General features: G+C 34.6%; 1 protein-coding gene across 1 annotated transcript; it reads left to right on the forward strand.

Moving 5' to 3' along the window:
* Positions 1-3116: 3116 nt before the first annotated feature.
* Positions 3117-12448, forward strand: LOC125851894 (uncharacterized). Its single transcript, XM_049531641.1, has 11 exons — positions 3117-3826; positions 6133-6397; positions 6644-6803; positions 6961-7660; positions 7775-8204; positions 8298-8479; positions 8721-8880; positions 9452-9679; positions 9821-10171; positions 11418-11519; positions 11865-12448. Exons 1-11 carry the CDS (start codon positions 3312-3314, stop codon positions 12126-12128), a joined length of 3357 nt encoding a protein of 1118 aa, XP_049387598.1. The 5' UTR covers positions 3117-3311; the 3' UTR covers positions 12129-12448.
* The last annotated feature ends 810 nt before the right edge of the window (positions 12449-13258 follow it).

A 13258-nucleotide genomic window follows, 5' to 3' on the forward strand; every position in this document is an offset into this window, starting at 1 on the left:
TCGCGTAAGTTTGAAAATATGAATTCTCTCTGAAAGTTGTCAAGACTTTATATACAGCGGAACCCGCGAAGTTCTATGGATTTGAATTTATTTTCGTGTTTGGGTTCCGATTGCATGTGGTCACGTACAGTTTACTCTGGTGGAGCCTTTTTCTTAATTCCTTTGAAATTTTAGAGATGTTATTGTTTGTAATGGAAATCACACATGCTAAGGAACGATATTATTTTAACTGTTGAGAAATGCAAGTTATATGCAAAAATGGTTTAATATTTTAAAAAATATTAGTAGTTATTTATGGTTAGTTTAATACTCGGTCTTGATTAATTAAAGCGTGAATAACATAATATGAGAGACTCAATATTAAGTAAAATTATGATAGAATCTACAATTCTACGTCTGCTACCATGTCAAATATCATTCCATGTGCAAATAATTGAAACTTACTTATCTAAGTTTTGCGTATGATTTAATGATATTCTGTAAAGTTGATATAGATTATGTGTTATGGAGATTGGAGGCCCTTTCACAGTACTTTAGCAATACTTCAAGTTTGATTGCTAAGTATATGGAGAAGTCTACATTCTTGGCTCGGATAGATAAAAATTGATTACATTGATGATGTATATAACTTAAACTCATAAATAAACATAGAATAAAAAGAAGTATGCAAACAACCAAGGTAGCACTTGTGGAACTATTGAATCGGCAGAGGAGCTGAAAAGTCTTGACACAAATAATAAAAAAAGGATAATTTCTTGTTACTGCTCCTCTTTTTTTCCTTTGGAAAACTAAAGACATTTTGAATACTAGCAGCTCCTAATGAAGCAATTTCAATAGCTCCTTGCACCTATTAATTTTGCTCTTGGAAAAGACATCACTTGTACTGAATCTGTTCTACTAGTGATTATTTTGTGTTACTAGTGAAATTCCTCCAATTTCATTAAATAGATACTCTTTCTCTCCTATATGAAGATTTGTCATTGCCTAGTTATTGAAAAATGCCTAGTAGAAAAGACAATATAGACATTAACAAAATTATTACTAGTTACTACTCTCTCAGTTTACTTTTACTTTTCATTTTTTGTTATCGAGAGTCAAACTGTATAAACTTTGATCAACATCTAAGATGTAGTTTTTTCATCATTCTGATATGAGAAGTATTGTTAGTATTTTTCGTATAATTTTCGAAAATTCAAATTTAAAATGTTGAATTAATTCAATTCGATTTAGCTTCGAAGATTAGTTAAATCGACTCTCGTAAAGCGAAATGTGACAAGTAAAAATGAACAGAAGAAGTAATGGGGCCACAGATCCATATTTCTGATTAAAAATTTACGTGAACTCAAATAATAATTTGATATTGTTGTAGGAACTTATAAATTCAAATCCTAACTTGATGTTACTGTGAAAACTCATAAACTTCGAATCCTAATTTAACATCCTTATATAAAAACTCATAAATTTCAAATTATAGATCCACCTCCGCTTTGAAATATAAGTTTGAGAAATGACTACGTGATATTATGTGTTAGAGAATGAGGAAACAAGAAAAGTGAAGAAATCATTTCATTCGTAGCCCAAAATTTAATTCTGAAAAAGGAAGACAATCATTGTCTTTTCTTTCACAAAAAAACCCAAACAGATAAAATAAAGTATTTTCCCTCTCCCCCCTCCCCCCCGCCCCCTCTCCCCCATGTCTCTTTATTTTTCCATAATCTTTCATCATTTCGAAACCAAAAAGAAATATTATTGGTATCAATTAATTTGAAAATATATCTTAATATTGAAGAACAAACTCGTCATTAATCAGTAACAAATATTTTCCACAATAATGAATTTTGTCATAATTGTCGGCTGTTGCATATATGTTAGATTTACGTGATGTGAAGCATATCTAAAGTATAACGAAAATAGAAATCGATATATTTTTGGCTATTATTGGATTTTCGATATTGACATTTTAATTTGCAAGGTCTTTCTAAGCACTCAAAAATGTCATGTTAGATGATATGGAGTTCAAATGAGTAATTTTTGTGTTTAGTATCGTTGAATCAAATCAGTGTTTTGAAATTGATATATTTATTCTTGATCCCAAATACTTGTTCAAGATTACAACAACAACAAATTCAACATAATCTCATAAATGGAGTGAGTAAAACGTAAAATATATACCGACCAACAACTTCTTAAAATCAAAATATCAGAAATTGATTTAAAATACTTTGCACATAAATTAGAAATTTTACATTACTTACAAACTAAGTTTTCTAGGAGAATAATTTGTATCGAAGCTATTATCCACTATTCATTTGTTGTATTGATACAAACTGTAATATTTTTAGCAACAAGAATTGTGGTGAATTTTTTTATATTTATAGTTTAATATAAAATATAATATAATATAATAATAATGTAAGCTTTGTGAATATGAGTAAGTATTAACTATATTTGTTGTAAATATATCGAGCATATGATACACGAGTTATATATAAAAATCAAATAATTATATATTTTTTTGTCAAATATATGATATTGTGATGAAATAAATTCAACCTAAATTTAGTACAAAAAGTGTGACATATCAACTTTAATTTCAAATTAAATTTGACTAAACGTGGCATTCCGTTTAAGTTTGAAAAAACTCGTTTGGAGAATTTTAGGCAAAATTTGAACTAAAACCTTTTTTTTCTTAATATTTAGTTAGAAAAACCCCCCTCTGTTGTCCTAAACATAGATGTATTTTAAAAAGTCAAGAAATAATTTCAATTTTACATCTATATCATTTTTATTATTAAATATTAATTAATTTTTAAAAAAATTGTCTTTCTACTTTTTACAAGATAGTACACATCATCTTTTTTTGATTTTATTTGTAGAATTATATAAGGTATATTATTTTTGTTTGTGTTAAATTATAATGGATAGATAAAAATAAAGAATTTGTAACTTTTTAATATTCGAAACTTATCTTCAAAACTTCGAAGCAAGTGCTCACCTCACCTACTTGGAAAAAAATAATAAAAATCAGAGTATCAATTTGTATTACCCTTATATTTAGGGGTCCAAATAGTCAATTTAAAAACCTCTTAGCGTCAAAGAGAGCGCATGATTTTTGAATTTACAGTCAAAGCCCACTTTAATAATTTACACTTCTTTAGTCCCTTTTCTTCTTCAAGAATTTAGGGTTTCTCTTCTCCACCGACGGGAGGCGTTCTTTTCCTCCTCTTCTTCACAATTCTTCTCGAATTTCTTCTGTATATAAGTGGGGTTCTCTTTCTTGATCCTTTTGATTTCTTATTCAAGCTGCTCGTATGGGTGAAAACGATTCAGAAAGCCCTGAAAGTGCCAAACCCAAGAATGTATCTGAAAATTCCGACGGAGGTGATGAATTGACGGGTTTAGAGGAAGATTCGAGCAAGATGGTTTCTGGGTTTGATTCAAGTTTTGATATTTCGGGGAAAAGTTTGGATTTTCCATTGTTGGAAGGTGTAGAAGGTGGGGTTGAAGGTTTGTATATGTATAAGAATGTATTTAATTTGATTCCTAAGGCAATTGGTGCACTTGGGAAGGTTAAGATACTTAAATTTTTTGGGAATGAGGTTAATTTGTTTCCAACTGGAGAGTTAAGGAATTTGGTTGAACTAGAGAGTTTGCAAGTGAAGGTATCATTTCCTGGGATGAGTGGATTGGATTTGCAGAAGTTAAAGAATTTGAAAGAATTGGAACTATGTAAAGTTCCCTCTAGACCTTCAGCTTTCCCACTTTTAAGAGATATTGCTGGTCTTAAGCGCCTGACTAAGCTCTCTGTCTGTCATTTTTCTATCAGGTTAGATCTGTTTCTTCTTGCAATAATTCTATCTAAGTTTATTTACACTAAACTCATGTTTACTATAGACAAATTACCTGTAGTTGGCTGTCAGTTAACTTGATAACATAAAATTTCTGACTTTGTCAATGTATAAATATTAAACCAATTCGATGATGTTTCTCTGTGAACTTGTCTATATTGTTGCACTAAATTCATGTGCAGGTTGCAGCTCAATGTGCTTTTGGTGTTATTGGAAGATTAGGTTGCATCTGCACTTTTTCGCTTTTGCTGCATTCCTTAAAGTAATTTGAATTTAATAGAACAAGTTTATTGCTAAACTATAGTTCTTACAAGTGCTAGCTGCTGCAACTATAAGCCCCAAGTTAAATACCCTTCGGGGTGGCCCAGTGGTTTAAGCTTGGGACTTCCATGTTGGAGGTCTCAAGTTCGAAACCCCTTGCCAGCGAAAGCAAGGGGTTTGCCTTCTGGGTCGAGCTCATCGCACCGGGCTTGCCTAGTGCGGGTTACCTCTCCTATGTGGTTTGCGAGCTATTGCATAGGAGCGGGGGTTTTACCCTGTGCACACCCAAAGGGTAGCGGCTGCGGGTTTCCCTTGTCATCAAAAAAAATATGCCCCAAGATAAATAGTATTAAGCAGGGTACATGATCACACCAACTTCCATTAATACAAGGGAAACTAGGTAGGTAGAGCATCCTACCAGGATGTTTTTTGTGGTCTCTTTAAAGAGGTAAAGACGGGGAAAAAGTATTTGCAGGTTTAAATGGTTAGTTTCAGTTTTCGGGTACAAAATTTTCCTGTTAGTTCAAACTTGTTTTGTAGATTGACATGACCAAGCAAAACAATTTTATGCATGATTAGTAAAAGTTTTACAAAAACAACAGATCTTCTCAAAGAATTTTTGGATGTGGTAACACAGCTGGAGCATAAAAGAAAATAAAGACTTGTTTTTTCTGCTTAGATGCTTCATGAGATTGAAGTTTGTTAATTAGGACTAAAACATATGCACAAAATTTTGTAAGTTGTTTATCGGGAGTTTAGACTTTAGCACTCTTCAAAGGGTATCAGTTTCTACTCTAGGACCATACTAAGTTCAACCAGGATATGATACGATATTAGGATTAGTCGATAGTACATAGCATAACTAGCCCTTGGTTAAGGGTCGTAAAGAGAGTTGTTTTTTAACTATTTATTTGTGTTTCCTTTAATTGAAATTTTTATTTTTGGTTTATGGGATTTCTTATCCTATAGTGCATCTTAGTTAGGTTAAAATCATCTTATTATTTTACCTCATGTAATTTGACAGCTGAAGAGGTTATATGGTTTGCCTTTATAATGGATAAATTTATTATTTTGAGGTTGGCATTATGCAGCCACCAGAAAACTTTTCCCTTTATCTCCGTCTTGTTGTTCCTTGCAACGAGTTAAAGATTTTGAGACATTAAAAATCTGGCTGGTTAATCAATTTGCAGCATATTGGTTGCTGCTGTCTCCTGGCAATTATATCCTCTCAAGGTCCACATTTTGTTTGAGAATTATCTTTTGGTCCCTGAAGACATCATTCTACTTTTGATTAGCAGGTGTTATGAAAAGCCTATGCACGAGTACATCACATAATTTTAACGTTATAGACGTCTTAAATCTCACAGGTCTCCAATAGGAAAAAAAGAAAAGGGAAGTATATGAAGTGACTTTGTTCGCTTGGAGTATGGAATATAGAATATGCTGCCTCAAGGGGTTTGAGGTGCAAAAGGTGTCCACACGCTTCACACTTCAGAATTGCGAGCTTGTTGCTGTCACATCTTTCCATCACAGTAGTATGCACTATAGTTAATAGCAGATTAAGTGAACTTTTGCTTAGCATGCGTAGTTTATCAGTTGTATATCATCGCTTAATGTTGGTAGGACTGGAAATTAGTCGTTTTTGCAGTTGGAAGGAGGATTCAAATTGGAAATAGGTGTTAGGATTTGTATTTTATAGTGTTCCTTTTATTGGGTGCAGTTACGCCAGAATATTGACTCTTCAGATAAAAGTCATGTTTAAGTTGTTTGACACTTGATACATTTTGTTAGATGAGGTCTGATATCTAAAAATATCTGTACATCACATTTTATTGTTTTGATATCTGAAAGGCTAAAACTTCATTCTGCTACTCTTTTGGCAAGCAGTGCTTTACTTTTGGTTGCTAGAGGTTGAAAGTTGTGAACCATAAACTTGTAGATTCAGTTCATATCTATAAACCATTTTATCTTTTTTTATCATTGTACTCCATTATAATGCCATTGTTCCTTGCTGTTCTTGCAGATATTTACCTCCTGAAATAGCCTGCCTCACTAAATTGGAGTGCCTTGATCTTTCATTCAATAAGATGAAGAATTTACCTGTTGAGATAACTCATCTTAACTCCTTACTGTCACTGAAGGTTGCTAATAATAAACTGATTGAAGTACCTCCGGGGTTGTCTTCTCTGCAAAGATTAGAGAGTTTGGACTTTTCTAACAATAGATTAACATCCTTGGAGAATCTTGATCTCCTTTCAATGTATAATCTGCAGAGTCTTAATCTTCAGGTATGTGTTACTGAAATTACAGTTTCTTTCCAGTCTTTTTGCTTTTAGGTTTTTTCTCTAGTTTCTTTTCCTTCTCTGATAAATGTTTATAACATGAGAGGCATCTACTCTTAATGTGGATGAAATTTCTTGCATCCCACTGGAAAAAAACCCGAAATGTATTTGTCTCAATTGTCTAGTCAAGTAACTTGATATATTATAATTACCTTATCCTGACCCATATATCTTCATTGAAATTTGCTGAAGCACAATAAGCTTCTTAGGTGTTGTTCGATTCCTTCATGGGTATGCTGCAATTTGGAAGGGAATTTCATAGATTTGTCCAAGGATGACACCACCAGTTCATCTTCAGAAATGGACGTGCTTGAAAGTTATGAACATGAAACTTCTGAGAATACCCAAAATGGTGAGTTCCTCGGAATCTCTTGTCTCCCCTCCTTATATCTATTGCTATTTCTGCACATTCTGATTCCTTTGGATCTTGTTTGTTGCCCTTCTAAGAAGTGTTGTTCGGAAGGGTAGTACCTTTGAGAAGTCTGATGTGTGAACTTTTAATTGTGTAGGAGTTTCTACCAAATTGTCAGGTCATTTATGTGGCTCATCACCCAGTCATCGATGTTTTCGGCCTCGAAAATCCAAGAAATGGAAGCGGCAGTATTATATGCAACAGAGGGCTCGTCAAGAGCGATTAAACAACAGCAGGAAATGTGTTGCCTGCAAACATTCTAAGCTAATTGATGATTCTCTGGTGGAGGCCTCATCAAGCATAGTGGATGATGATACACATGATAAACAACTGATTACTGAAGAAGCTGAGTGCAAAGGCTCTTTAGCTAGTGGTATTGATGAACATATCAGATTAAAGGAGGACAATTATATAGGAAGATCTTCATGTGTTGCTTCTGACTCCATTGAAACATGCATAGATATTCAGAATTGTAAAACATGTGATGCTTCAGTAGGTTCTGTTTCTGATGCTGCTGATGTGGCTGAGGAAAGTTTGTCTTCAGAGGTGCCTAATAGTCCTCCAAAATCGAAAAGGCTCCTGGATGGGGTCATTGATAATCCAAAACCATGCAAAACCCGCAGACCAACAGATCATTCAGAGGTATCCTGCAAATACAGCATGATGTCTTTCTGTGGCATTGATGATTATTTACCAGATGGCTTTTATGATGCTGGGCGAGATCGGCCATTTATGTCGCTGAGGAGTTATGAGCAGAATTTGCATCTTGATTCACGGGAAGTCATTGTAGTTGATAGGTAACTTCCATGTTTGCATGCCATTAATAGACTAATAGTTATGGACCTCAACTACTAACTTCAGGGATTGCTTTGCCTCTCTACTCATTTTGATTACTTATTTAATCTGTTTAGGCAAAGAGATGAAATGCTGGATGCCATTGCTCTACGTGCTCAAGCTCTAATCTTTCATTTTAATCAGATAGATGGTCTGTTTAAAGATAGAGAACATGTTGCTGTAGACAACTTGCAAATTGCATCACTGCTTGCACTTTTAGTGTCGGATCATTTTGGTGGAAGTGACAAAAGTAATATTGTACAGAAGGCAAGGAAAGATGTATCTGGGTCGAACTATAGCAAGCCTTTTGTCTGCACATGCCCTACTGGAAATGATGACACTACCAGCATGGTCACAAAAGAGAGTCCTAGCATCTTAGAAGATATACTTTTCCTTAATCTTTGTGAGAAAGCACTTCACTCAATAAAATCAAGGCAAAATTCTATTGTTGTTCCTATTGGGAGTTTGCAGTTTGGTGTATGTAGGCATAGGGCCTTGCTTATGAAGGTATTTTGTCATCAGACATGTTTCTAATTAGATATGGTGGTTCTGAATTTAGTTTTTTATTATGAACTGATAAATTTCATTTGTCTTCTGCAGTACCTGTGTGACCGAATAGAACCTCGAATATCTTGTGAGCTTGTTAGGGGTTATTTGGATTTTTCACCGCATGCGTGGAATGTGATCGTGGTAAAGAGGGGTGAATCATGGGTTCGAATGATAGTTGATGCGTGTCATCCCCTTGATATCAGAGAAGAGACAGATCCAGAATACTTTTGCAGGTCAATGATTTTCCAATTCTGTGTTACTTTCTTCATGACTAATTTCTGGTACTACAAGCATTTATATCAATACACGTGTATGACGATATTGCATTTTCAATTTAGCCAGTGTGATTATTGGTTATTTTGGGGTGAAATTGCCAGCTTCTTGAGTAATTCCTTAGTTACTAAAAATCTCTAGTTTACCTGAGTTATTTCGGAATGAAAATGGCCAGATAACTGAGCTTGCTGTTTCTTTCAGGTATATTCCACTGAACCGGATAAATGTTCCTGTTGTGCCAGATGCTAGTCCTGGTCAAGTTAGTTCTTTTCCTTCTCTAACCGGTGCTGATAAAATTCATAAAGCTCCCTCCTCAACCCTCATCCCGTGTAAATTGGGATCCCTTGAGACTCTGGCAAAGGTGTGGTTCCTGATTGCTTTTAACTTCTCCAGTTATTATTATGCAAATATACTTTTAAGTTCTTATTCCAAACTTCAATGACTTGAATTAAATATGTTTTATTCTTAGAGTGACTGAACTACATGTATATGTGTTAACCGACAACAATTAGAAAATGATTTTTCTGGCGTTATTGTACTTTCCATTATTGACTGGAATTTTCCAGTCTATCTGGTCTTGTGCTTTTGATTTGTTTTGGAAATCTGAAATAGATAAGAAGCAAAGCAATCCTTTTTGACTTATTCTGCTATTCAGCCGGAATCCATTATATTGCAGGCTTATGCTTGTCATTTTGCAAATTTTTCATTTATCTTCTGATAAAACTTGATTAGTGACAAGTATTATACCACTAGATGTGGGAATTTTTCTCGGTTAGCATCTTTATTGACGAGGCATAGTTGATTTTTTAAAAAATTTATTCTGCTCAATTAACCTGAATTGAGCAGAATGAATATAATAGAGTCATATGACTGATACCGACTAGTTCAGGATTGAGGTTTAGATGATTGAATGAACATTTTTGCCACTGCAGGTGCGAACTCTAGAGATGTCCAAGTCCACGGCGGATGAGATTAAGAATTTTGAGTTTAACTGTATTGGAGAAGTTAGGGTGTTGGGTGTCTTAAACAGTTCGTGCATTGTCAAATATTATGGTCATCAAATATCTTCAAGATGGGTTCCTTCATCAGATGGCAGTTCAGAAAGTCGTACTTTGCAGTCTGCCATTTTGATGGAGCATATTAAAGGGGGTTCACTAAAGGTATATGTTTTCCTAGAACTCTTCTCGTACCTGACTTTCCTCTCCTTTATTTCCCTTCCCTTTTGAGGTGGGAAGGGTATAAATAACACCTGATTGCCTTTTGTATTCAGCTCATTTTACTTTCTTGTCCTTAACTGGCAGAAACATGTAGATAAGCTATCTAATGCTGGTGAGAAGCGTCTTCCCGTTGAGCTGTCGGTATTTATTGCCCGAGATGTAGCAAGTGCGTTGACAGAGCTGCATTCTAGGCATATCATACATCGTGATATAAAAAGTGAAAACATCCTGATAGATCTGGATAATAAGAGAGCTGATGGTACCCCTACAGTAAAGCTATGCGACTTCGATATGGCAATTCCCCTTCGTTCATACTTACATACTTGCTGCATTGCCCATGCTGGAATTCCTCCACCAGATGTTTGTGTTGGTACACCTCGTTGGATGGCTCCTGAGGTCTTTCAGGCGATGAATAAGCGCAATATCTATGGGTTGGTAAGTCACCAATCCTTCTGACCAAAAAAAAAGTCACCAATCCTTGAAGTTAGAATCCTAACCATTGAATTCTCTACTAACAAGTACCAATTAAATGCCCCACCGGGTGCGTTGATCTGCTAAAACAATGTGGTTCTTTCTGATTTGCCAATTTGTCACCCTGGTGTAAAATCAATTCAACACAATCAAGAACTTACCACCTTCAAAAGACACACATTTTCTACTAAAAACTGATATATCCCTCATTCTTCTATTAAAATTCAGCTTTATCTTGTCATTATTAACTTCAAATGTTTTAAGCTAGAAAAGAAAGCATATTTTGTCTGCTCTATTGCTGCACTGCTACAGATTAAAGAACAATAATATGTTCTCATTGACAAATTCAAATTTTCACCTTACTTTCTTGGAAATTTGTTTGTTTAAATTTCCTCATTTTTGATGCTTGAATCTATTTCGGAGATGAGGATTTTTGTTTTTTGAGAGACTATCATTATATGACGGCTAATCTCAGAGGATGTATCCTGTGGCAAAAGGGGTTGGGGAATATTATCTCTTACTTCTTTGAAGTTGAAAAGGTCTCTGGGTTATAGATGAGTTGCTTCAAGGTAAAAAGGTTTTTCTTGCTTTTACTTTGCAGGTTCCCCTTTTCAATAGGTAGATGAAAGCTAATAGGACCCAAAATAAGTCCACTATGGCCAAAAAATATCAGGAGGGGCGGGGGGCGGGTGGATTATTTCACCCTTAACCCAAATTCAATAGATGGGTAAATTCGCTAGAATGGGTTATTGAACAACAAAAAAGTATTTATAGGTGCTAATTTCCTGTATTATCTTTTTCCTTTTGAAGATGAACAAATGAGTTTAATTGCTTTGAGTTGGTGACTTGAAAGATAAAGTGAGTTTTTGTCATGTCTAAACTGCAATTCTAGCTTAATGTATTCAAAGGTTTTCCGANGCCAAAAAATATCAGGAGGGGCGGGGAGCGGTTGGATTATTTCACCCTTAACCCAAATTCAATAGATGGGTAAATTGGCTAGAATGGGCTATTGAACAACCAAAAAGTATTTATAGGTGCTAATTTCCTGTATTATCTTTTTCCTTTTGAAGATGAACAAATGAGTTTAATTGCTTTGAGTTGGTGACTTGAAAGATAAAGTGAGTTTTTGTCATGTCTAAACTGCAATTCTAGCTTAATGTATTCAAAGGTTTTCCGAACTAGGTTTTTACTTGTCTTTCTTTGGATGTAGGGTGCTGATATATGGTCGTTTGGGTGCGTCCTTCTGGAATTGTTAACACTGCAACTTCCTTACTCAGAGTCATCCGAGTTAGATATCCACCATTCTCTTCAGGTATTTCTTGATCTCTAACCTTCGATCTATTAATGCTCTAAATACCATGATGAGTACCTAGTGTGCTTGAAATATCATTGTGTGATGAGGACTTTAGAAGTTCCAAAGTCCCCTGTTGGACAATCTTTATAATGGCTGCCCTTGGCTGCTCAAAGGCTAATGGTTCTAGCATCTTGGTTGTTGGATATTTCGGAGCTCTCATGGTTTTCTTCCTTATATTGCTTTCGTTCATAAGAACTGCCTGCAGAAGTACACTTTTCGCATGCACATTTTTTTAAAAATAAGTTTTTGTTTGAATTGCTTTAAATGGTAGAAAACAATTTAATTCATGTTTAACACATGCAGGTGGGTAAACGGCCACAATTAACCGAAAAATTAGAGGCAATGGCTGCATCCAAAGCAGAGCTAGAGGATCTAGTGAAGTCTTGTTCTAGCTCGGACCTTGACAAGAAACAATCTGAATCTCGTATCCTGAAACTTCTTGTTTCTATTTATTGTTGGTGTACTGAGAAGGATCCAAACGACCGTCCCACAGCAGAGAAGCTCTACAACCTCTTACTTACCTGTGCTAATTCCCTCCCTTCACAACAAAGTCAAGAAGATTCTTGATCTTCCTCAAATTTTGGTAGCCTTAGGATGTTGTAGATTAGCATTAGATTATTCAGCAGGAGTTACAGACCCAATACTTGGGTCTGTTGACCCCCTCATTGAGCAATGTAACATGTTCTTAGTCTTATTTGAAATGGAAAACCATACGGACGTATTCGCGTCCATAGGACATTTATGATGGTCTTGTTGTGTGTGTGTGTTGTGTATCAGTTTCTTTAGTCCTTTTCCAGCTTGTAGTTGTATACATTTGTACCCATCTAATGTATTCATCTTCACTAATTCCAATTGATGTTAATTATGAATGTATTCTGAGTTTCTAAGACTTGGATTGTGCTATTGAAATTTCTGGATTTAAATCTTGTTAGTTGTCAACTCTTTTCTTGTTCTTTTAAGGCCTCTACTTCTACACCTTATATCAAATGGGATTATAAGTCTTATGATTGTGTTTATTATTCTTCTGGATATCTATGTTGCTTGGCCTTTTCATAAATGCTGAGGTGCGAGTATAACATCTTTGGAGAGTCCGGGCAAACACAACTGAATATTGTCTATTTGAGTATTAGAGTTGTATATTTTCTACATTGCAGTTATTTGGAAAATAAGTTATTCACATATTAATATGTTTGATTTGCATTTTTGTAACCTGCTAACTAATATTTGTATCATTAGTAACTTTATTATAAGTATACTTTTATAATTCTAACCAGCTACCGAACTACTCCTAAAGTTTAAATCCCAATCAAGTCATAAGTCTTGGTAAGAAATTCCACCAATGATTTTGTGATGTTGAAGCCCATTAGTCATTTCCATTCCATCATTTGCCTTCAAAAAGTTGTAGTAGTTGCCTCGTGCTTATTCTTTTCATCTTTACTTTTTCTTTTCCACATTTGTTAAGTAATTGTTTGCTTGGGTAAAAAAGTAGATGCATTTTTTTATTTTATTGTTGTACCATATAATAGTGAAAAAATGTATGTTCTAAACAAAATAATAAAAAAAGTTAAAAATCATATGTACTATTATAAGTAAATTTAGTCACATAGAAGCAAAAAGCCTCCAAAGTAAAAGATAATCACCTTTTTTTTTGAGCATGCATGGACGTAATAATAACCCTTTCTTCTAGGCTTTGCCAA

The sequence above is a fragment of the Solanum stenotomum genome, unplaced genomic scaffold, assembly GCF_019186545.1.
Source record: "Solanum stenotomum isolate F172 unplaced genomic scaffold, ASM1918654v1 scaffold30406, whole genome shotgun sequence".
In the NCBI taxonomy this organism is placed as follows: domain Eukaryota; kingdom Viridiplantae; phylum Streptophyta; class Magnoliopsida; order Solanales; family Solanaceae; genus Solanum; species Solanum stenotomum.